Source organism: Mustela putorius, unplaced genomic scaffold, assembly GCF_011764305.1.
Source record: "Mustela putorius furo isolate JIRA1106 unplaced genomic scaffold, ASM1176430v1.1 tig00000596_pilon_pilon_pilon, whole genome shotgun sequence".
Classification (NCBI taxonomy): Eukaryota; Metazoa; Chordata; class Mammalia; order Carnivora; family Mustelidae; genus Mustela; species Mustela putorius.
This window is the reverse complement of record NW_025421428.1, coordinates 11709305-11735218: the sequence shown is the minus strand read 5'-3', so window position 1 is coordinate 11735218 and position 25914 is coordinate 11709305. Positions and strand designations below refer to the sequence as shown.

At 46.8% G+C, this 25914-nt stretch overlaps 1 protein-coding gene across 2 annotated transcripts in view; it reads right to left on the bottom strand.

Moving 5' to 3' along the window:
* The window catches only part of ABL1 (ABL proto-oncogene 1, non-receptor tyrosine kinase), a 133648-nt gene that overhangs the window by 16181 nt on the left and 91553 nt on the right, over positions 1-25914 (bottom strand). For both annotated transcript variants that reach the window (XM_004757105.3, XM_045082604.1), the window contains exons 2-4: positions 13681-13854; positions 12807-13102; positions 4408-4680 (exon numbers count right to left, since the gene is read on the bottom strand). In XM_004757105.3, the coding sequence (XP_004757162.1) occupies positions 4408-4680; positions 12807-13102; positions 13681-13854 (743 nt within the window). The remainder of the gene's footprint in view (positions 1-4407; positions 4681-12806; positions 13103-13680; positions 13855-25914) is intronic.

The following is a 25914-nucleotide window of genomic DNA, read 5'->3' as shown; positions in this document are numbered from 1 at the left end:
GGCATTTCACAGCATTAACCAAGAACAGCGTTCGTGTCACTGGTGCTACACAGCCCTGAGTGCCCTTCATGGCTCCCCGAGTCCCAGCAGGGACCACAGTCCTGGAGCAGGGTCCACAGAGAGCTCAGTTTCCACACCTGCCCCTGGTTCTCAACCAAATGTGAGGTGAGCAAGGTCACCACCACAGTGAAGGGCCATCCCACAGCCCACAGAGATGGGGTGGAGCTCCTGAGCCAGGCCGAGGAAGGGGGTTCACCAACCAGGTGCATAAGAAACCACCTCCCACAGAACCCCCGAATGCTGGTCCTCACACACACAGCCAGAACAAGCGAGCAACATGGTGACAGTGCGTTCTGAGATGTGCCGCCTCTCTCCCTGTGCACAGCCCCCTCGGGGAGCCAGAGAGCCAGAGCACGTGACTGTCCAGTGCTGCCATGGAGCCCTTCCTTCTCTGCTCGTTTCTGGAGCTCTCTAACAGGACCAGCTTCCTGGGGGGAATACAGCAAACAAAAGCCAAACCCAAACAGACCGTGTAGGCAAGGGCAGGGTCACCAGTGCCGGTCGAGTGCAAACTGGTACCTGCTCCTCGATCTAGCGTACCCTGGGGAGCTGACCACTAGGACAGTCCCCACATATCCAGCAAGAAGAATCCCCGTGGCACGGTCTGTAATAGCAAAGGGTGGGGAAGAACCCCAATGTGCGCGGAAGGCTGGTTTATGTTAGACACATCCGTGCACGAACAAGAGCGCCTTACGCGTACTGACGAGGAACGACTGCACGTATGCGGGCACCAGAAGGCACGGGGCCGTGTCGACAGCATGCTGCCACATGGTTCAGAAAGTTACCCCTCACAGACTTTTCTGGAAAGTCACACAAATCAAGGCAGAAGACACTATGTGCGTATATTAACCTATTTGAAAAAGAGGTAAAGAACCAAGTACAACTTTAAGTCTTAACATTTTTCAACAATGTCACTTCCCACAACTTTAATGGTAAATCTGTCAGTAGCTTAAGAGTCAATCCTAATGCCACTAGATCAACAGTAGTCTTCCCCAAATTCTATGACTTCCAGAACCGTTTCATGGTGGGGGGGGAAGGGACTTATAAACAGACTTTTGGAATACAGCTCATCTGAAATGTGGGGCTTTCTTTACTGGACATCTGGTTCTCTTAGGCACGTCCCGCCTGTGATACCGATAATACACAGGTAAAGGTAAGCCTAGGACCTGTTGAATTATGTCAGAACTCAAACCAGCAGTTCCCTTCAGGAGGCTTTTGGTTTAATTCCAGTTTCCCACCCATAGAGGGCAGCCTTGTTCACTCCTGTTTCCCAGTCTCTTCTGGTCTCGGGCCCAGACGGTACAGGACCCAGTGCGGCCTGGTGGATCACTATGGAGCCCGGGTTAAAGCACAGTTTTGCTGCCTCCTGGGCCGCCTCAAGACGGGTCAGCAACACAAAATAGGTGGCAGAGGGGGAAGGAGACAACGGAGACTCAGGTGCCCAGCTGGGTCCTGGAGAGAAGGGAAGATCCAGCTGCAGCCGAAGGGCAAGTGAGTGTGGGCAGGGAAGGGGGTCTCTAGGACTCGGAACTGTGGTTTGTGTTTTTCATGGTGTGTGAGGAATAAGCAGCAGAGTGACAATTAAGGAAAGAGGAACGGAGCTGGGCTTTGAGGCAGGATGCCTGGGTCAGTTCCCCTGCCTCCCTCCAGTGCAGTTTCCTCAAGCCCGAAGCAGTGACCACAGGAGGACCCTTCCCCTATGGTGGTCGAAAGGATTAAAGGAGAGGCTACAGATGGAGTGTCCCACCCTCCCGGGCACGTAGCAAGAGCTCAATAAGGATGAGCCATTACTGTCATTGAGAACCCAAAGTTCTCAACGTCTCCAGTGGAAACAAATGCCCCGAACAGTGACACTGACCTCATCTGACAAGTGGGAAACCTACCGTGACACTGACCTCATCCGACAAGTGGGAAACCTACCGTGACACTGATCTCATCTGACAAGTGGGAAACCTACCGTAGAGATGTGCTTTGTGCAGGGGAGGCGAAAAAAGGGGTAATTTATTTAGCATTTGCTTCGTACGGTATGTTGGGTTGACAAACATCTCTAGAATATGATGCATTTCCTTTTCCCTAATTAGCTATCAGCAGAGGTGACGACTCCCAGAAATCCATGCAATTAGATTCTGTAATTTTTCCCCCCAACTGTGGGACCATAAAGTTAATAAAGCTCTTGGGGAAAACCATTAAAAGTATAATAAAAGTTTAATAATACAACATTAGAGAAATATATTCTAACATGCACACAACTTCCAAATAATTGGGATTCACTGGTATAAGAAAGCCACCACTGCCAGTGACCTCCAGGAGGGGTCCCTCCTCTGGAATGGCCATCTTCAGTTGCTCAGGAAACAATACCACAGTATCCACTGCTGGGCTGTGTTTCCCCCACATTTCAAGCTGTGCAAACTCTCACTCTTTCTAAAGCTTTCAGACACACCTTCCCTGGATGGAAACCTAGTGTATTTTGTGCTTCTGTTCTTTCTTGTTTCATTTTTGCAAATACTGGCAAATGTGTGGATATTGCCTGGGCCTTTAACAGTTTCTCAAGCTGGTCAAGACCCAGAGCCGGGGCTGCTCTTCAGTCCAGTGCCAAAGTGATGCTGGAGCATGAGCACATGCCTTTCTCCCCGGCCTCACCTGGTCTGGTGGAGGTGGGACAACGGCTGTTTCGTGTTTTCTATGGCTCGCCAACGTAGCCACCTTTGTGAAGTGCAAATCCAATCATCTGTGCACCCAGTGCACCCCACTGTCTCCCGGATAAAATCCCAGTTCCTCAGGCAGTTCAAACCCTCTGTGACTGCACAGGCTCTTCACCCTCCGCCTCTGTCCAGGCCTCCGTTCCCCCGGCCAACTCCTGTTCCTCCCCTATGGCACCAACGTATGGTCTCCTTCGTGCTCTCTCCCTGACAAGTAGAGCTCACCAGTAACTCCCCCCGCCAAAACCTTATTCCCAGGCGGTGTGACAGCACCCCGCTCCTGCCTCTAACCTGGCACCTACCACACCACACCGTGGTTCCTGTCATAGTGCCCATTTCTCCTCCTAGCTACACTGTTCCATTACCTCGACTAGCCTGAAGGAAAGAAGTCTATTTTCACAATCTCAGGGTTAAGCCCAAGGTCAGGCAAACAGAAGGAAGGAACTCGATAAATGCTTATTGTGTTTTTAAAAAACCATGCCTGGAAAGTATCCAGGAGTCCTCAAGGTGATCCCAAACTATGTTACCCCCACTCCGCAACCTACAAGTGTCAGTCCTGCCCAAAGGACTGATCTAAGGGGACACAATCAATAAGAGTGCCAGGAAGCAAGCCACCCTTGGTTTCTAGAACTAAAGAACACAATCCTTTATCTGAAGAGTCACTTTACGTCAACCAGAACCCATAATTTCCACTTTACTGTGCCTCTGAGTAAAGGCAGCAGGGAAATAACAGAAGCCCTAAAAGGTGATCTGGCTCCAGGGGTCTCCAAGTGTGTACCCCACAGACTCCACAGAAGTGTGTGCACACACTTGGATCCCTTCCTCCCAGTCATGGATGTTTCCATTCTTTTTCTTGTCCAGTGGCTACAGGACTGCCTCCTCTCTCAATCCCTGTGCACGTTGTCAGTGTAATTGTTCCTTTAAAGCAAGTGAAAATAGCGTAGGTCAACACTAGGGGATGCTCTGGCCACGGGTAAAAGCTCAGCTCACATGTGGAAGGCAAAGACAGTCGCAAGCAAAACCTGTGCTTGAGCCTCAAGATTTTAAAGGACATCAAATCCGCCAGAAAACTACAAACCCCACGCTTGAGCGGAAAGGGCGAAAAGTCCTAGTTAACAAGAATGACCCTCTGGTACCTGAGTCAGTAGGGAGCCCTGACGCTTCCTTCAGGCCTTTCTACACCTCCATTTCCAGAGGCCTGCACTCACACCACACAGAACTGAAACCTGCTAGAACACCCAATGCTCCTGCCTTTCAAATCTGCCGACAAAAATCCACAGAACAGTCAAATGCGTTGTGGTTAAATCCCCTTCTTTCAAAACTTGGTTTTTTTTCCTCCTTTTAACTCTCATAGGAAGTGATCCAAATGCCACACAGAGAGAACGGAAACCCACGGCTTTAAAAGAATCTTGCCATATAATGAAAACACTTCTCCAAATGACTCATCTTTTTACACCAAAAACCACAGCCCTTCTTGGCACACGGATGAAGTCGGGGAGAGGGGCTGAACCCGTCTGAAGAAAGGCCCACAGAGGCACTTCCTGGGCACTGGTTACCCCCCTCAGACCTGAGCACAGGGGCAGGCCACCGAGAGAGCCGCAAGCAGGCAAGGGCGGGCTGGATCTAGCCGCGGCAGGCCCAGGCCTACCTTCAAGGTCTTCACGGCCACCGTCAGGCTGTATTTCTTCCACACGCCTTCGTACACCTCCCCGTACTGGCCTCCACCCAGCTTGTGCTTCATGGTGATGTCCGTGCGCTCCATCTCCCACTTGTCGTAGTTGGGGGACACGCCGTAGATGGTGGGCTTATTGCGCTTGGGGGCCGGGTAATGGAGAGTGGTGATGAGCCCGTCGGCCACAGTCGAGTGATGATGAACCAACTCAGCCAAAGCGTTGAAGCGGCTCTCTGAGGAGACGTAGAGCTGAGGGAAACAGGACAGCTTTCAGCCCGCAGAGTGCACACAAACCCGAACAACTCTGATAAACCAGCTCTGCTGAGCCTGTCAGTGCACAGCAACCCCTCAGACAGACAGCTCTCCACGCAGGACGCAGTGTGCAGAAAACCACCCATGTTGTGTTTCTCTACACATGCTGTAATTTACTTGCTAAAGCAGAAGGTGTAACAAAATGCCTCAGGGCCTTTGCATCTGCTGCTCCCTCTGCCTGAAATCCTCCAGCCACCTAATCACCACATTCCTGGTTCTCTCTTACCATCCTGAGCCTGGCATAAATGTCAGTGTCACTGCAGTCACCTGACCTGGTCATCACCTAGCACTAGTCATCATATCGCCTCTCTTACTTCTCTGCATTGTACTTATCCTGCTTATTTGGTCGATTACTTACTGTCAACACCTCCTAGAATGTCAGCTTCATGAGAGCAGAGCCCTAAGTTGTTTTAATCCTGTGTCCCCAATGGGGAGAATAAGAAATACATAGCACGTAATATGTACTCAATAAATAGTCGGTGATTAAATTAGTGAAGAACACAACTTAGTACCTATTTGCTGATTAAAAAAGAAAGCAAATTTTTAAAAAATCATTATGCTTATTACCTAAAACCTCTAATTATTATTTATAATTATATAATTATCCAGAACTACATAGTCATCAGAGATGGAAATCACTAAACAAAACATAAATCTTCTTCTCATTCTCACATCCTCAATTTGGGCTAAAAAGCTTCGGCAGCCCAGACTCGGCGACCCCAGCCGGATGCCCCTGTGGGATGCCCTGTCTGTCAGCACGCTGCAGGGATGAGTGTGGGGGGCGGGGGACTGGAGGGCCACACTAGGGCCACACAGCCTCCTCTACTGTGGGGGAGGCAGGAAAGGGGCTTTCAGACACCAGCGCAAGCGAGCCTCCCTCTGAGATCTACAGTGGGCGTGATCCCATGCACAGAGCTCATGCACCTGTCATTCTCATTGGATGCACCAGGGAAGGAGGGAGGGACAGGAGCAGGCTGACAGGCCGACAGGCCGACAGAAAGCAAGTGTGGATGGGGACAGCTATTTTTTTTCTTTTTTGGTTTGTTTCAGTGAGGTGGTGAGGGAATGCTTCCTTTGCAAAAAAACAATTCCACATTAAAATCCAAACAGGACATCAGGCTCCAGGGGGACAGCAAGTAACCAAACCTACTAACTCAAGAAGGGCAGCCAGCGACTGCGGAAGGTGGGGGGCGACATTAAAAATGACAGCTCCACGAATAATACATTGTATGTTAATAAAAAAATTAAAAAAAAAATGATGACTCCAGGGACTCAGTGGGTCACGCCTCTGCCTTTGGCTCAGGTCATTATCTCAGGGTCCTAGGACCGAGCCCTGCATTGGGCTCTCTGCTCAGCGGGGAGCCTGCTTCCCCACTTCCCCGCCCCCCCGACCCTGCCTGCCTTTCTACCTACTTGTGATGTGTCAAATAAATAAATAAAATCTTAAAAAAAAAAAAATGACGACTTGGGCGCCTGGGTGGCTCAGTCATTAAGTGTCTGCCTTTGGTCAGATCATGATCCCAGCATCCCGGGACCAAGCCCCGACTGGGTTCCTGCTGGGTGGGAAGCCTGCTTCTCCTTCTCCCACTCCCTCTGCTTGTGTTTCCTCTCTCTCTGTGTTTCTCTCTGTCAAATAAATACACAAAATCCTTAAAAAAAAAAAAAAACGTTAAAAATCACAACTTGCCCTGATTACTGAGATAGAGGAGGAACTGGGTTTGGAATAGCGGTGATGTGTGGGGCAGGAGGGAGAAAAAAGAACAGGATCAGTTGTACTAGAGCTGTAGCTACAGTATCTCCATTACTGAAAAACAGAAAAAGGAAGAAAAAGCCTGAAAAACATGGCAGGGTTGGTTATGGAAGGCTCCATCAATTCCTGTATGTTTGTAATAATAGATAATTAAAATATTTTAAAAGAAGAAAATATTAACAAATACATGAGTCGATCCCATTTATAACCCTCAAGAAAGTAAACAGAATTCTTTCTTCCTTTTTTAATTTTTTGCTTGGGGAGATAACATAAACAGATTTTTAAAACTCAGGCAAGGGAAGAGCAAACTCTGACTTAGAGTTTTGTAATTTACAATCTTTTTTTTTCTTTAAATTATTTATTTGAGAGTGCACATGCGTGCACACGAGCAGGGGGAGTGGCAGAGGGAGAGGGGAAAGCAGGACCCTGAGATCATGACTTGAGCTGAAGGCAGACGCTTAACCAACTGAGCCACCCAGGTGCCCCTGTAATTTACAATCTTCTGGTTGCAATCCTACTAAAATAAAATTCTGAGCAACCCAAGAATTGTCCAGAAGGATCCCGCAGCTCTGGGGACGTGTCCCTCTGCAAGATGGTGCCCTTCAGTGGCAGGACCTTCCAGAGTGAGCGAAGGCCCACTCGGAGGCCTCACTCACACCTCGGGGCACCTTAGTCTAAGTGACCTGCTCTAGGACAGCTGATCAGTTTCACTTACGGCCCAGAAGAGCGCAGAGAGGTGCTGGGGGAGGCGGGGAGCAGAAGTCAGTGCCACTAAGCCTGCGCTTTGCCTGATGTCCATACACTGATGTACAGGGCACTCCTGTAGGTGGGCATTGCTGACACAAGTGCAGTTCACGGAGAAGACCAAGTAGGATGTGGGGACAGCCCCTGATCCCACCCCTCTTTGGAAAAGTCTGTCAGTCATCCAGTGACTTCACTGTGGATGCCAAGTGTACCATGCCCTCTTCTTTTGGGGGGAGTTCAGCTGCCACTGTTTTTGCTGCCATGAAGCGCAGAGAAGAGCGTGGAGCCTCTCCCAAAAGGCACTCCCTGGGATTAGAGCACCCCTTGCCCCTTGGACATCACTGGCACAGTGTGGGGGCTCCTGGGGCTGGTCACCGGGAGCAAGGCTCATTACCTACTTCTCCCCCATCAGCGTGAAAGGAGTGCTCCCCAACCCGAGGACCAAGCTCCTTCCGTCACACAGAATGCTGACGGCTCCGCCTGGCCCTAGTTTATGCAGAACTTGTTCTTGGTCTCGTCCGACTCCCGCACGGGCTCTCCTGTTAAGAGGTTTCAGAGTTGTGGGAGGTTTCACTGAGCGGACCTACTTTATCCTTCTCAATAATTAGATTTATAGACCCCGTGACTTAGTTCATCTTTCAACATAAAATTTACATTCCAACACTTGTTAAATATTAAAACTCCTCTCCCTTCTCAATACACCACACGGCCACCTTCTAACAGTCAGGTCTGCTGGCTTCCTTCTGATTAGTTCTGAGTTTTGAGCATTTTGCTAGTGAACTGGGGAATCCGCATCAGGAATTCCTGGCATGTTCCGAGAATAAAGTGTAAATTAGCGTTATGAACGGCATGTCATTGTGCGCACCTGGTTATATAGACACTCTGGGTGCTCAGCCAGGACTGGGCCTCCTGCTGATCATGCAGGAACCCTAAAGATAGGACTTGTTGAAGAAACGCACCAGAAACAGTGTTCCTCTTGACCGCCAGACTTACCAGCTTATCAGTGCTCGGGAATGGTGCCCCTTTTAGCTGCCTCAGACCACCCTGGATGTACCACTGGTTACAGGCTGCTGGGCCAGGAAGCAACATCATTACCCTGACAGTGTAGGCGCAGTGCAGGAGGGCAGGGCTCAATAATTAATAATTAAGCAGTACTTAATAATGCTCAAAGTCTCCTCGACAAGGGAAGGTCAGCCATGTTTCAGCAGACTTTTCACTGGGATGCCTGTACCTGCCAAGCCACTGTCAGGGTGGGTAATTTTTAAAAATTCAAGAGGTTATACAGTTGGCCTATCCTGCCGCTTCTGCTAAAGCTGAAGCCCAAATTCCTCTCCTGTCAACCCAACCCTGTCACTTCAGCAGACCGTGAAAATGAATGTCATCTGGGAACCTCTTTGAAGAAAAGCAAAGACTCTATCACGGGGTATAAGGAACTGTGGAACTTGACAGTGGCCTCCCACAAAAGTAAATAAAGTGTAGACACAAATAACCAGAAGAACTAAAAATGATTCAGGCAGCGGATGGTGGAGGAAAATCAGCCTTTAATTCCACTGCGCTGGCAGGAGACAGTGAACTCGGAGAGCACTGAGAATGACAATCGCATCCCAGGGGATGGGGAGGTTTTCCAGACTGTGGAGACTCCTCAGAGCAGCAATGGCTCAGTTTGGTATGGCCCCTGTGACAGTCCAGCTCGAAGCTCCCGGAGCCCTGGGCCGACTGGCCGCAATGGCCGCAGAAGCTCAGGGACACAACAACAGAAGTACATCAGGGCCGGGAGGGTGGAGGCAAAAAGAAATCTTTCGGGGCCTTAGAGAAGAATCTTCTAAATTCAGTTGTTTTCTAAAGATTAGCTATTTGAAAAATAAGCATTAAGCTTATGCAACCCCAGCCTGTCCCTCCTACCAACCTTAAGTTTTCCCCTTAGAAATCCAAAAAGGATTGCATCAAGGCTCTGCTATGCAAGCCTTTCTCAGCGCCGAGCCACACTGTCTCATGCGTTGCTGTAGTACCTCCCCCAATACCTCGGATACTGCTCCGCTCATTCCAGGAATACGATCCCACCCAGCACAGCCCCTCGAGTGCAGCCCTCACAGAGAGGCGCCTCTGCAGATGGCCGGAACTGATAACCCCGCGGGCTGAGGCGTCTCCAGGTGCTCGGACAGCTGACGGGCGAGTCTGCCAGGGTGGGTGGGTGAGGAGGAGGCAGCAGGCCTAGGACACTTGGATGAGTTGCCCAGTGGTGGATACTGCCTGATTAAATGAGCTCCCTGTGCTCCCCTGGCACATACCAGCTTTTCTCGAATTCTGTGAATCATGCATCCCACATGCAGGCCTTGCTCTCTCCCTCTGAGCGCTATTCTGGACCGACCCCCGGCTAATGAGTTGTCAAACTAGATCATGCCTTCCTGAATCTGTTCCTAGGATGCTGGTTAAACAACTCCAGGGAAAAGAAACCATTACCCTGTTCAGTACAAACCTCAACTGATTACCGCGAGGCGGCATGGTTTGCCTTGGATAAACAGCACAGATGGGAAGCAAGCTGTCAGCTCCAGGAAATCACCTCCCTCATGGGCGGTGTGCTCTGGTGTTCTAATTCACGAGAGAGGAACCCTTGTGGGCTGAAGGCAAGGTTTCAAAGGGCCCCCCACTTGGAGTATGTCCTGCAGAATGGAATGACCTAGCTCCACATCTGGGAGAAGAATGAGGACCCGAAAGGCAAGGTGGTAAGGCTGATCTCTAGTCACACATCAGCAAGTGGCCATGCTGGGTACAAAGACCTCTGCCATCATGGAAAGCACTAGATATCAGCAATAAGGGCTTTGGCCAGAAGACTTTGAGACATGCGGAAAAACAAGAGAAGAACATTAAAAAGAGAGATATATGTGCATTTGTGTGGTACAAATGAATGTTTGAGGATAGCCATAAAAATATTAAGAGGACTACAAGGAGGGGAACTAGCTCTATCACACATTAAAACATATACAACTGTAACAAATAAAAGTCTAATATTGGAAGAGAACAGAGGGTACATCAACAGATCTCAGTGTATAAGTAAATTTGGTGTATTTAGATCTGCACGAAAATGTAATTTAGCAAATGGCACGGGGATCCCTCAAAACACGAAGCATGTACATTAAATATAATGAGACCATCTTTACCAATCAGTGACAGATGTTTCCACAAGCCTGACAGCACTGTTGAGGTGGAGGGAAGATGCACTCCTGTTTCTCCTGGAAGCTCCGTTTCTCACCAGCAACAGGGTGAGTAAACACATCTGTACAATTTCTACAGAAGGTAATCTGACGACATCTACACAAATTCTAAACGCACAAAACCTCCCGTCAGTTCTAGCGCCTTATCTTGCATACACTGACACTGTACACAAAGGGTGTACAACACGTTCCCAGTGCAGGTCATGACCCACACATGTACATGACCCACCCTATGCCAATTTGGTATATTTCAAATACAGAGGAAAAGATAAATTTAGTAAATGGCACAGAGACCCCTCAAAACATGACACATGTACGTGTACGTGTGTCTAGAGAATTAAACTTAGTGGATTCTGACCACAACTTTTTTAAAAAACGAGACAGAACAGAAGGGAATACGAAATATCAGAGTGCATTACATACAGTGAGGGTGAGGAAGGCTTCCAGAACCTTTTGTTACTAGTTTGAGTACTAGGTGCTGATGTAAATGCTTTTATACAGCGTGCCAAGATATTTTTTTTAATGGTTTGAAAGCCACCTCAGAGCAGTGTTATTTGTAACAGCAAAAGACTGGAAAGAACCTAAAAGTCGACCCGTAGGGCACTGCTTCAATAAAGGATAGTCCATCCACACAAGCAGTCATTAATAAGAATGAGGCAGCTCTACACGTGCTACTGTAAAGCGATCTTCAGTGAATGCTGGTGGGAAAAGTAAGATCCAAACAGTGTGACGTCTGCATCATTTGTGTTTTTTTAAAAAATGTAAGTACAGGGATGCCCAGGTGGCTCAGTCAGTTAAGCATCTGCTTTAAGTTCAGACTGTGATCCCAGGGTTGTGGGATGGAGTCCTGCATCGGGCTCCTTGCTCAGTGGGGAGCCTGCTTCTTCCTCTGCCTGCAGCCCTTCCTGCTTGTACATTCTCTTGCTCTGACAAGTAAATAAATAAAATCTTAAAAAAAAAAAAAAAATATATATATATATATATATATATATATATATATATATATAAAAGCATATACATACAGTGGGGTACTCTGAAAGAAACTGGTTACAGGGGTTGCCTCTGGGAAGGGGAGTGGAATTAGGAGACAGATTCTCACTGTAATCTATTTCGTCTTTTTTTTTTAACCATGTGCACACATTACATATTAATTAAAAAAACACATCCACCATCTCGACGTTGCCCAGTAACCCACCCGTCTGCACCCCGGATGACGGCACGGTACCTCAGGGAGGACAGCGGGTCCAAGCCGCGCTCCCCAGTCGCACATGAGGTGATTCTGGGCAAAATACCTCCTCCCATTTAAGTCCCCAACTCCTTAATGCAAAAACGCAGATCACAGTGACCTCCACCCTGAGGACCGAAGTGAGGTTTAAATGAGCGGATGCCTAAAAAATGTGCCTGTCACCAGGAGGAACCTGAAAAATGTGTCCGTCACTAGGAAGAACCTGAAAAATGTTAAACCCTCCTTTTCCTTCATGGACTCTTGAGCATTGTTCATATAAATGTCACAATAAAACTGTATATTCGGGGTGCCTGGGTGCCTCAGTCGTTAAGTGTCTGCCTTTAGCTCAGGTCATGATCCCAGTGTCCTGGGATCGAGCCTCCCATCAGGCTTCCTGCTCGACGGGAAGCCTGCTTCTCCCTCTCCCTCTCCCTCTGTCAAATAAATAAATAAAATCTTTAAAAATAAAAAATTTAAAAATTTAGAAAACTGTACATTCAACGCATCTACAAAACTACGGTTTGGGTTTGGAAATCTACAACGGGTACAATGGGACCTCGTTCATGATTAACAACTGTGTGTGTGTGTGTGTAATCGCACGCAGGTACACACAGATTTACGGGAAGAACGGCAGGTACCATGCTTATTTGGGAAGTGCTATTAAGGTGGGTCTTTTACTTTAAAAATATCCATTTATTAACCCACTGAGCCGCCCAGGCGCCCCTTAAATTATCCATTTATTATTGCAATTTTTTTATTATTGCATAGAAGATGAATTACGAGCACAATAAGTGATTTTTTAAAAAGGAAGAATCCTAATTTAAGAAGTATGTCCCAAACCTAGCAGGAATTCCCATCTTACAAAACAGCTAGCAACAAAACTCCAGCAGGACAGGCAGAGAGCCACACCAGGCCCCTGGACTTGTAATATCACATGACTGGTCCTCAACAGAGTGTCTTTCCTAGGCTAACAGAGCGATGCCTGCGGCATCTACTTGAAGATGCTGCCTTCAAGCATCTTCCTGTTTGGGATTTGTGATAGCTTCTCAACCGCAGCATCAGGAGCCCTGGGTCCTCCTGGCCAAAGCTGAACACCCGCAGTCCAGCAGCTCCCCCGGCTTAGGCCCCGTACCTTGCCATCGGAAGCAGTGTTGATTCTGTAGTGGTACACCCTCCCTTCGTATCTCAGCGAGATGGACCGCTGGCCAGGACTGCTCTCGCTCTCCCGGACCAAGAAGCTGCCGTTGATCCCGCTGCTCAGCAGGTACTCAGCTGCGTTGCGGGACACGGGCCCGTGGTACCAGGAATGTTTCTCCAGACTGTTGACTGGTGTGATGTAGTTGCTTGGGACCCACCCTTGGCCATTTTTGGTTTGGGCTTCACACCACTCCCCATTGTGATTGTAGCCTAAAACCCGGAGCTTCTCACCTTAGAAGAAGAGAATCAAATCAGACATCAGCTTTATAAAAGCTGGCTTCGTTCATTCCCATTTATTCATACAGGATTACCCAAAATCTCCAAATCCCTAAATTCCTACTTCTCTTTAACAAATCCACATAAACAAATGCATTTATAAGTGTACAGAAGAGTACACTTTATAGATGAAGCTTCCTGTTGGCACTGAATAAAAAACACAGAGCCTCAGTTTTCAAAAATCTATTAGGTTTAGTCAAGTGTTCTGTTCCTAGCATAATGAAATTTCTTAGGGAAAAAAGTACTTTTTCTTAAAAAAGAAAGAAAAAAGAAGGCATTTTCAGTGCTCGGTCCAGGCATTCTTTTCACTATGATGCTCTGTTTTTCTAAGACTATTGTACAGGAACTCTTCTTTTTAAGGAAAAGCGGCTCTCTTATAAAGATGCTAGGTGTTTCTTTTCTTTTCTTTGATGTCTCTGCATTCTGATCTTTAAAGCTACTCTTTCGCTAGGCAAAGGGGTAGCTAGTCAAGCCACAGTTTCCTCTGATTTCTGTCTCTTGCAAGCACCAGCAGTGGTCCACAGCCCTTTTACCTTTAGTTATACTTAGGGTGTTGTCCCCACTGGCCACAAAATCATACAGTGCAACGAAAAGGTTTGGGTCATTTTCACTGGGACCAGCAAGAAGGTTTTCCTTGGAGTTCCAACGAGCTGCTTCGCTGAGACCTTGGGGCTCAAAGTCAGATGCTACTGGCCTCTGAAGGGCTTCTGGAAGACAAAGGGGAAACAGAAGAAACAGGAAGAATTGGGGGGAAAAGTTAGTTTTATTCTGAGAAACAAAAAAGTCTGTTTCCATCATTATACATTTCTAATCTATTTCATTTCTCAACATCTACGTGTAATAATAAGAAAGGCGGTAAAATAAAAATGGACTCTTCCTTTCCCAAATCTTCTGAAAAATATTATTTTCATTCCAAGGTGGGAATCACTGTTCCCAAATAGGTTCAGCTTGTTAAATTCATTAATTCAAAATGAACTCAGTTAAAATTGGAAATAGTCTGTCCTCATACGTCTTTGCCATTGCTTCCATGTAACACAAGTTTCTTTAAAAACATGTCAAAGTTAATACGTGCACATAATTTAAAAAACCAAATAAGACGGAAAGGCTTATAATGAAGGACAAACACCTTCTATGCCCATCTCCCCTACACCCAGAGGCCAACAGCTGTGCTGTCCCACGCCAGCCAGCCTCTCTACCAGTTACCTTCGTATTTTCACTAACAGACTTGCATAGACTTTATTTCTTGTTCTTCAGCTATAGACAGTGTCTCTCAGCGGTTTCCTTCCCAAGGTTAGAGTAGTCTCATCCTACCCTTCCTTCCAGCTCGCTCTCCACTCTCAAATACGACCTTTGTTACATGTCTTTTACTTTGTGAAAACTAGTAAGTTCCTTCCACTCTGTAATAACAAAGTCCTTCATGTTTCGCATATAGGTAAGTGGTAAAAGCTGCACACCAATCAACATTTCTTGTATTAAGAACATGTGGCTAATGTTCACTACTGGGTCAAACAGTTCATTATCTTTTCCTGAAGTTTCTTCTTCCTTTTTTTTCTTGAACTACGCTCAACCTTACTAGAATTTCTGTGATATACACGTGAGCTTTTTTTAGCCAGCAAATGTAATCCAAGTAGGTTTTTTAAAAAAAGATTTTATTTATTTATCTGAGCCAGAGAGAGTGAGTGAGGAGGTGCACACGAGCAGAGTGGGGGAAAGAAGGAGAGGGACAAGCAGACTCGACGCTGAGCACGACCCAGGATCATGACCTGAGCCACAATCAAGAGTGGGCCACTCAACCGAATGAGTCACCCAGTTGCCCTTAGACAGAGTCTTAGAAAGTGATAAATAGGTCTTTATAGTCACAGGATATTATGGGTTGAAATCTAAATACTCATTTAAGGAAACTACAATAAGCAATCAAACTTTATTTATAAAAGGAGGAAAAGGGGAAATTCTAATCTTCCCAAATGATAAGAAACTTACTGAGGGGTGCCTGGGTGACTCAGTTGAGTGTCCAACTCGGTTACAGCCCAGGTCATTATCTCAGGGTGTGGGATCAAGGCCCGCATTAGACTGCGCACAGCAGACTCTCCCTCTCCCGTTGCCCCTCCCCGGCTGCACTCAATCTTTCTAAAATGAATGAATCTTAAAAAAAAAAAAAAAAAGAAAAATTTAAAAATTACTTAAATGTTCCCTCTTTATGGATTTAGAGAACTCCCAAACATCTTTTCTTGGGCAATGACACCTGTCTCAGGGATGGGCCTGATTCTGCAGTATTCACTTCTCAAAAAAACAAAAACAAAAAAAAAACCAAATAAACCAAACCACTGGAGACACCTAAGACATCTGAGGAATGAGGCTAACCTCCAGAAACACACCTGGAGAACTTACAGAAATCAGCATTCTTTAAAATATCTCTTTGGGGGGCACCTGGGTGGCTCAGTGGGTTAGGCCTCTGCCTTGGGCTCAGGTCATGATCCCAGGGTCCTGGGATCAAGCCCCACATCGGGCTCTCTGCTCTGCAGGGAGCCTGCTTCCTCCTTTCTCTCTGCCTGCCTCTCTGCCTACTTATGATCTCTGTCAGATAAATAAAGAAAAAATCTAAAAAAAAAAAAAACTCTTTGGAATAAACTAATACAACATAACTAATGAGGGTCCTTTTTTTTAAAGATTTTTTTAAATTTATTTTTTAAAAGATTTTATCTATTTATTTGAGAGACTGACAGTGAGAGAGAGCATGAGAGGGGAGAAAGTCAGAGGGAGAAGCAGACTCCCCACAGAGCTGGGAGACCTATGCGGGACTTGATCTGGGATTAAGTTCCGAACCGAACACAGTTGCCCAATGAACTGAGCCACCCAGGCACTCTTTAAAGATTTTTAAGAAAATTTATTTGAGATAGAACTTGGATTTTTAAGCTCTGTGACCCCACCACAGTCCCTTCCAAATATTCACAGCTGGCTCATTCACACCTGGTCCCGCAGCAATGTTAAAATCACCTGTCTAAGGCATCCATCTGAATATGAACCTTAACCCGGGGGGTGGGGGCATGCGTGGAGCAGAGGCAGAGGGGGAAAGGCAGTCTCCTCACTGAGCAGGGAGCCCAATGGGGGGTTCTATCCCAGGACCCTGAGATCATGACTGGAGCCAAAGGCAGACGCTTAACCAACTGAGCCACCCAGGCGCCCTAACAAGGGTCTTTCAATTCTAGCTTTCATACTACTGACTGAAGTAAACCTTCAGGAATTGTTTTTGCTAAAAGAGTAAATCCCAAATTACGTCATGACTATGTTTGGTAATCTCACTGTATGAATCATAAGGGCAAAGCGAAATTCAAGGGAGAGGACCTGTAACTGCCACTTCCTAGAGTGTGAGCCTTCGTGATGGCTTAGGGCTCGCTCTTCCGAGTATCTTACATGGGATCTAAAAACACACCTAGCACCATCATGATCAGGGACTGATCAGTTAAATAAGTAAAGCCAGTTAAGGCAGAGAACTATTTTTTTTTTTTTTTTAATTAAAAAAAAAAAAAAAAGTGTGATCTACCATCCCCACCTGAATGGGTGTTGGTTGCTGGCCCTGACCGCAGGGATGAGGCCTGCCCTTTCAGGGGTGGGTGTGTGTTGAGTGTCAGAGCTTGTCCCCACCACTGGCTTCCAGCTTTGGTTTCCTGCAGGCCAAGCAAGGGAAGACTTGGATTTTTAAGCTCTGTGACCCCACCACAGTCCCTTCCAAATATTCACAGCTGGCTCACTCACACCTGGTCCCGCAGCAATGTTAAAATCACCTGTCTAAGGCATCCATCTGAATATGATAGAAACCGTCCTCTTTTTACGCCTGCATTTCACTGGTTTCATACTAAGTAAATAAAACAACAAGTGTCACTGAAGATCCGGAGAGAAATGTAACTGGCCCTGGGAGTGGCTGCAGCAGTGAGTGCCAGAGGATGGTGGTGGGCCGTGGGCACCGGAGAGGCAGGTTTTACAGGAAGCGGAGCTCACTGGCGGGTCAAGTCTTCTACTGCCATTATATTAAGTAACACCATTAGACTGAGGATTCTTAACATAAAAGAACTCTTGCATATCAACACAAAAAGACAAATCCCTCCACTATGGAAAAAGGAACCAAAACCATGAATAAGCAATTCACAGAAAATTTAAATTATCCCCAAACTTAGAAAGCATGTTAGCCCTGGCTAGTAATCAAAGAAATGCAAATTCTTCATCAAATTGGCAGGTACATTTTCTTGAGGCTAAGTCAGTGTAAGACTTCAGTGAAACGTAACTTTCTCTGGCAGTGGTTCCCGGAGAAATCTCCACAACACTTTAGGAGGGCAACCGGAAATACAAACTGAACCTTTAGTTAATTCCACAACCTTTTATCACCTGTAGGAATTATCCTGAGATCTATATCTACTATTTACACTGATTTTTAAATAGCACAGAATTAGAAAAGTACAAAATATCAACAGAAGGTAAGTCAGCTTGTGGTCCATCCATAATACAAAATATATTCATAAGCCATTCAAAATATTTTTCTAAAGATTTCATTTATTGGGGCGCCTGGGTGGCTCAGTGGGTTAAAGCCTCTGCCTTTGGCTCAGGTCGTGATCCCAGGATCCTGGGATCGAGCCCTGCATCGGGCTCTCTGCTCAACGGGGAGCCTGTTTCTCCTGCTCTCTCTCTCTGCCTACTTGTTTTCTCTGGCCGTCAAATAAAAAATTAAAAAAAAAAAAAAAAGAGCTCATTTATTTATTTGAAAGAGAGAGAAAGAGATCACAAGTAGGCAGTGAGGCAGGCAGAGAAAGGGAAGCAGGTTCCCCACTGAGCAGAGAGCCCAACATGGGGCTTGATCCCAGATCCCTGAGCCAAAGGCAGAACCCTACCCACTGAGCCACCCAGGCGCCCTCATTCAAAATATTTTTAGAAACGACAGCTATTGGCTTGGGAATATACACATAATAATGCATTGTTTAAGTGCTCATATTACAACCTGTTATATACAGTATGATCCCAATTTTGTAAAAAAAAAAAAAAAAAAAAAAAAGCCCCCAAAAACAAAAAACTGAGGGGTACCTGGGTGGCTCAGTAGGTTAAGCCTCTGCCTTCGGCTCAGGTCATGATCTCAGGGTCCTGGGATCGAGCCCCGCATGGGGCTCTCTGCTCGGCGGGAAGCCTGCTCCCCCCACCCCACCCCACCCCCCACTCTCTGCCTGCCTCTCTGCCTACTTGTGATCTCTGCCTGTCAAACAAATAAAATCTTAAAAACAAAACAAAACAAAACAAACTGGAAACAGTACAGAAGGAACTGCACCAAAATGTGAACAGTACTTATTAACATGGGGTGGTAGGACCACAAACATGAAAAAACCTCCTTTATTCTCTTCTATATTCTGGCCTACTTCTCACAATATATGGGGACTGTTTTTATAATTCAGAAAACAATTACAAAAATGGAGAAACTGCCGTCACAAATAGGAACCGGCGGACACTTCCCTAGTTGAGAGTCTAATGTGAAAAAGAAGCCTGGGGGAGTAGGAGCCTCGAGCTGTCCTGAAAAAACATTTGCGCGCTTCCCTCTGGAGTCCCGACCTCGTGGCCATGAGCACACAACTCTGGCAGACCCGGCCCACACAGGAAATTAAACCAAAGTCATGAATACAGAAATGCTTTTCTTCTCCAGTGCCATTTGACCTCTTCTATCAAACATTCTGCAGCATCTGGATTTGATCAAAGTTACATAATCAGGGGAAGTGGCCTGGAAAACACCTGGACTAGGCAGAAGGCCGATACTGGCCCAGGGGTGCCTGCGGATTTGAAGTCTGGGACGAGGAGGGACTGTCCCTAACACGGAGACCGCTGCTGGGAATTTCATGAGAGGGGATGAGCCCTTTGTCAGGAAGGAAAGGGCCTCCCACTGCTTTTTTGATTCAACAGGACGTCAGGAAATCCAAGGCAGTCTCTCGATTTTCCTCTCCAGTTCTTGCTCCATTCCACAAATTAATGGCCAAAGCCCAAAGGGAAGTATTGCTCATGCATACCTCTGGATCGAGACGCTGAAGTGTGGCCACAGCCCAACACCAAAACCTTCCAGTCAAGTCCCAGTCCAGGCTGATGTCAAAATTGACTCACAATGTATAAATGCCAAGTTCCTTGCTTCATTTCATATTGAACTACGCTCGTCAACCTTAAAAATGATCACAGCTTACAAGGCCAACACTGCAGAATGTTCTTCAGCCTTCCGGCTTCATAAGGGGACTTTCTGCCAGGCCTGAGGTCAGGAAGTTAGACCCCTGAAGAAGGCCCGAGGCTTCATTCAAAAGAGAGGCCCCAAAACAGCTCCCCTCTTCTGTTCTTCCAGTGGATCTTTTGGTTACTGTTAAGTCTTGGGAGAGAAATTTCAGCATCTGCTATTATTCTTACTTTTTTTAGTGAACATTTTCTGCCTCATCCTTTCTGAGTCATACTTTAAGTCTTACTTAAGATTTGTATCTTCGAAAGTGCCTCTTGCCCCTTTTAAGACCCCTTTGTTATTATTTTACCATACCGTTCATCAGAAGGCTTCCATTCACCCATAAAACTCAGGAAAAGTCATTATTAATTAGCCAGTTGAGTACCAAGGATGGGGATAGCTTTAACACACACACACACACACACACACACACACAGCCTCCAGGGACACCTGGGTGGCTCAGTCTGTTAAGCACCTGGCTTAGGCTCAGGTCAGGATCTCAGGATGGAGCCCCTCTTCAGCCTCATGTTGGGAATCTCTGCTCAGTAGAGAGTTTGCTTCTCCCTCTCAAATAAATAAATAAAATCTAAAAAAATTAAATTAAATTAAAAAGCCTCCAAAAAGCTACGGCTTGGGGCGCCTGGGTGGCTCAGTGGGTTAAGCCACTGCCTTTGGCTCAGGTCATGATCCCAGGGTCCTGGGATCGAGCCCCGCATCGGGCTCTCTGCTCAGCCGGGAGCCTGCTTCCTTCTCTCTCTCTCTGCCTGCTTGTGATCTCTCTCTGTCAAATAAATAAATAAATCTTAAAAAAAAAAAAAAAAGCTACGGCTTTAACCAGGAGAATATCAAACTATTTAAAAATCCAATAAAAATAATGCCACCAAATTCAGTGGGCCCATGTGTGTCGAACCTACTTCAATGGTACTCTAAAATGGCCTGGGTCTTTAAGGTACAATTTAAAGACAGTTTTACATGAAAGTAATCCTTTCTTAATTTAAAGTTGTGTGTCACTGATCAGAAACATTCAAGAAAGATTCTCTGACACGGCCTGTCTGATCTAGACTTCCAGGGGCTGCCCCTGAGCCCCTTCCGTGGGCCAACAGAGAGTTATAACGTCAGTGAACTGCCAGGCCCTGTGGCCACTTCATAGTCCCGAGGGGAGGGGAGATTTCACCTCCGGGAAAAGCAGCCCTGGGAAGCTTCCCCCCTTCGGCAGGTGCTCCTGTCCCCCTCCCCTCCGAGGACAGAGCAGCCCACACTGTATGGCTGGGACGGCCCTTCCCGGTCAGGGAGGGGGGAGGGCAGGGCGCGTCGGGAATGATAAATATTCCCCTCACTTCAGCTAGATTTCAATTACTTAACCCTTGTTGCTTTATTCTTATTTCCTTTGTGGGCCTTTCACTATTACCCTCCAGTTCCAGGCATCTCTGTAATTCAGAAATCTATAAAACAGATCCCTCAAAACAGAGGGAAGGCTTCATGTTTTATTTCAGACTCGGTTCCAACGGATGAGATCATGCTCGGACTATTCTCAAGTCAGTACACAACAGTCTCACACAACTTCTTATAAGATGAGCTTAGAGGAAAAGTATTATTTCCCACAATCTGAACTCGGTGAAAATCATTTTATCTACATTCTACATGGTCCTTTATTTCATAATTTACACCTTCACCCAGAGTGGTTAAAATTGTTTAAAAAACGAGCCTAGCTGAATACAGCCTTGACCTTAACCTCACACTCAACAAATTTCGCCAGCACCTCGAACGCTGTGTTATCTGCTGGGGAGCAGGGGTAGGCGAGGTGGTAATGATGCCAAGGATCACCACATGGCCTCTGCTCCTTGTGGGAAGAACACAGCTAAGGAAAAGGAACATGGCCTCGACAGTGGAAGTCAAACAGAAGACAGGCGCTGCCCTGTGGATTAATTTATAGGAACACAGACACTGAGGGTGAGGAGCTGTGAAGGGACCAGCTCACTGGCATCAGGAAGGATGTGGATCCTGAACAAGATCCTTAGCAAGGACAGCAGGACTATGACAGGCATCCAAGGCCAGCTGGCATACTGAGGCTACTAAGGGAGGGGTCTTCATCTGTGCTGGGCTGTGGCCCCTCTGGTGAGGTCTGGTATGCCTGAGAAGTCTGCAAATGCCCAGAATATAGAGGACTGCAAAGGAGAACAACTGGACTGAACTAGTCCTCAAAATCTTTCCAAAAAATTATTTGTGACACACCACTTCCTTATTAAAGCATTAAATATATGGTTCTTTAAAAAAGAAAAAAAAGATTTTATTTATTTGGCAGAGAGAGACACACAGTGAGAGAGGGAACACAAGCAGGGGGAGTGGGAGAGGGAGAAGCAGGCTTCCCGCCGAGCAGGGAGCCCGATGCGAGGCTCGATCCCAGGACCCTAGGATCATGACCTGCACTGAAGGCAGATGCTTAATGACTGAGCCACCCAGGTGCCCTAAATATATGCTTCTTTATTAACACATTAAATAACAAGAACCAGGGGTAACTACTGTCATTTCAAAGTAGTGATATGTGTAAGCAAGAATCACAACTGTTAGATGACATAGAAATATCTGAGTTCTACCAGTGACAAAGTCACAAGTACCTCTAATATGACTGAGCTTTGTTGCCTACATTTTTAAAAAAATGAAACGCTAATTTTCCGTTAGAGGTCGGTGAAATAAAGTTCTAATATTTCCCCATCCAAGGACACGGAGCCCCTGTATTCTATCCCAAACCCCAAGAGCCTTCCAGGTTTACAACTCCTATACTACAGATGTGGTTCAGTAGAAACCCCAGTGATCTGACAGGGAGAGGGGCCTAGACAAGAGGCTGCTATAAATCAGTGAGAAGTCCAAATTATGCAGCTTTCTTTTTAAATAAATGCAGTTTTATCACACTTCCCACTAATGGGCATTATAAGCAGTAAGTTAAATAGGTTTCCAGAGAAACCCCCTTTATAAAATTGAAGAGTAAAAAGTAAAGTTATTTGAATTAGCCCAAGGTTTAACTATTTCCCCTGGAATCTGTTTACATTATAATGTTCCAAGCCAGTCAAGTTTAGAAAACAGAATTTTCCATGCTAACCTCTGTCTCTATCAGCAGTCCAAGTACTAAGCCTTTCTGAAGGTACACAGTCCATTCATTCTATCAAAAAGTAAAAAATTTGGGTGCCTGGGTGGCTCAGTGGGTTAAGCCTCTGCCTTCGGCTCAGGTCATGATCTCAGGGTCCTGGGATGGAGCCCCGCATCGGGCTTTCTGCTCAGTAGGGAGCCTGTTTCCTCCTCTCTCTCTCTCTGCCTGCCTCTGCCTACTTGTGATCTCTCTCTGTCAAATAAATAAATAAATAAAATATTTAAAAACAAAAACAAAAACAAAAAGTAAAAAATTAAAAAAAAAATTCTCTATCACTTTCTAAGACTCTGTTCAAAGAAGCCTACAGTTCCTGGAGATGGAGCACAACAGAGACCCCAATAAAAGAACACCCCACCATCCTCAAAGCACTCTGAACATGATGGTCACCCCTCCCCGACCCCCACCTCGTCCCAGCTAAGTTTACGTCCACACTGTGGCCACTTTTCCTGCGAAATCTCCCTGGGCAGTCCCATCCTATCGCTGCCCACCACACCCCCGACCGGTCTCCCCTCTTCGACCCTGCCCTGCTCCACTCCCCCTCCACACCGCCACCAGAGGGGTCTTTCTAAAACGCAGGCCTGACCAAGCAGCTCTCCGGTTAAAATCACACGGGGTGGCGGCTGGCAGAAGCAGAAGAGGAAGCCCAGGACGGCTCTGCCTGTCACTGGGTGGCCACTACTGGCCAACAGGGTCGCCTGTGGCAACACAAGAAGAGAGAGGTCAGGTGCCTTGCAGGGTCTCTGGCGGTCTGCAGAGAACACGGAAGACACGGCTCCTGGCAGGTAACAGGCTCTCCAAAGATGGCTGGGGTTCTCCTTCCTCCCACTGTGGCACAAGCCCGAGCTCCTGAGTGGGCACAGAAAGCCCTTCAGGGACTGGTATGGGGCCAGCTCCTCCCACAGCCCCCAGCTCCCCATACCTCTGGGGCTTCCCCCACATAAACCCTGTGGCCGCCTCATCTCGTGTGCACCCTGACAAGTGCCATTTACTCTCCCCGGAATGCCTTCCCAGCTTTCCCAGCAGACTCCCCTGCCCCCTGCCCCGCCTACGTCTACCGAACCTGACCGGTCCTTCCCACTTCCTACCACCTCGCCCCGGGGGGATAAGTGCCACCCACCTCATGGGTGAGGAATCTGTAAGCCTGGGCTCCAGGGCAGACAAGCATTGTTTAAACCTTAGTCCATCAGCAGCCTCCGGGTCCCTGCTGCACCACAGGGCAACAATGGCATCTACCTAGCCGGGCTGTCAGGAGGACTCCATGCACATTGGATGCACAAAATTTCTGCACCAATGTCAAGTGTGGTACCTGATCACAGGGCCCTGCACTGCGGGGCAGGTACTTCCTCATTTATTACTGTCCCCACAAAACTGTGGACTCCGGGCCAGAGCCCGGCTTTCCTACCACAGTCTTCACCGCCTGCCTCGTGCAAGGCAGCGTGCACGGCACTGGCGGGTGTTTCTTCCAGGCAGCCGCTGTGTAGGACAGGTGGTACTTGTGTTTAGCAACAAGGTTAAAAATTAAGTCATGAAGGAAGAGTGCACCTCAGCGATCTGTTCACCTGCAGCCAGAACGGCAGAAAGACAGAAGGATGCAAACTAAAGGCGCATCACCAGGGAAGCTTTTGTGAAGCTCTGGGAAATGCAGCCATTTTTTAAAATGGATTGTAAACCATTGTTAAGATCCTAAAACAAGGTGCAACATAAAAGTCCAATTCTCTGCGCTTTCAAAAGAAACAGGATTTGTTATAGTCCCGGCACAGGCAGACAGCACCTCCACGCACGTTCTGTCTGTGAGGGAGGAACGGTTCCCGAGTCCCTGCACTGGCCCAGATTCAAACTGTTTGCAGTGAGCCCGCTAACCGTACAAGCATTTTTATTCTGTCACAGGCCATTTGCAGCAGACTGAAAGCCTCCCCCTCTGCCTGCCAGGCCTGGGATGGTTTGCAAGCATTCATTTCACATTTCCTGTCCTCCCTGAAAGGGTCATCAAGGACTCCTGGATCATTTTAGACCAGACTCACTGAAGAAAAAGGGCCACCCGACGGCAGGTAATGTCCCCAGAAGGTCTTGTTAGCCATTATTATTCCTACTGCTAATCTCAGTGATAGAATGTGATCAAAAAAAGGTATGCGTTCCAAAAATCAATGACTAATTCTATCCATGGCCCACTTTTTAAAATCAATTTTAAGATGTATGGTGTACAGTGCTGTTAATGACATCTGAGGACTGGTAAGATTGATAGGGATTAGGTCTTTAAAGAGAATTTAAGAGCAAAGAGTTTCAAGTTTATGCAACCAAGTGTGAAAGAAGAGTGGATGGTACTGATTGCTGGCTTCCCGAGGGCCAGGACTGTGCCAAGCACCGTGTCTGCACTGAACCCCAGGAGCCTACTAAGCAGGCGCTCTCATGACCGCTGGAGAGGCCAGGCGGCGGGAGCAGAGGTGAGGCTACTCCTCCACCTCTCCCTCGGCTCCCCATGCCCCAGCCCGGCCACCAGTCTGCATGGCTCCCACTCAGTCTCTCATTCTACTTTCTGTCTCAGAATCTGGCTTTCTTCCTTGCTCCCCTCGGGGTCTCTCCCTCTGCTGACCTCCGGCCATCCTCCCTCAGGCCCCTGTCCCCCCCAGCCTTTCTCATCTGGGTTCACTCCTTCTGGTCTCAGCCTTTCTCTGCCTCCCTCTCCTCTGTAATTCCCAAATGTCTCCCAGTCTCATTCATCGGACTTCCCTGTCACCACCACCCAATACAGACAGCAGAATCAAGGACGCACGGTGTGGGTTAAGAAAGGAGGATCTGAAAGCCAACTTCCGAGATTAACAACTCTCATCATTCCAGGGCCAAGTTAGCCTCTCAAATGTCAGTAATTAGCTTTGGAACTGTAACTTCACTAGGCAAGAAAACAAGATCGACCATAGTGTGCTTTGTGTTTTTTTGTTTTGTTTTGTTTTAACAAATGTAACTTTGAGCCTCACTGACTATGAGAAGTGACTTAATCTGCCCTCTCTGGGGCTTGAACTCAGGACGTTCAGATCGAGAGTGACTCTGTCAGTTGCACTGAGGGCAATTTAAGATTGAGCACAATTTGGTCATTGTTCCAGCTGAGTATGGGTACAAGGAGTTTAATGGGCTATCTGCTTTTCTTACAGACTTAGAATTTTCCATTTAAAAAAGTAAAAAAAAAAAAAAAAAAAAAAATTTATTTTATCAATCTTTTAGTGTTTAATTATGAGCCACTATTACACAGGAAAAGCTAAATTCTTCCAATAACCCATTTCATCGTTAGTTTTTGTTGTATATATTTTTTATTTCATCTTTTCTAGTTTTATAGAGATACGACTGGCATAAAACAATGTATAAATTTCAGGTGTACAACATAATAATTTGATACAGGTCAAT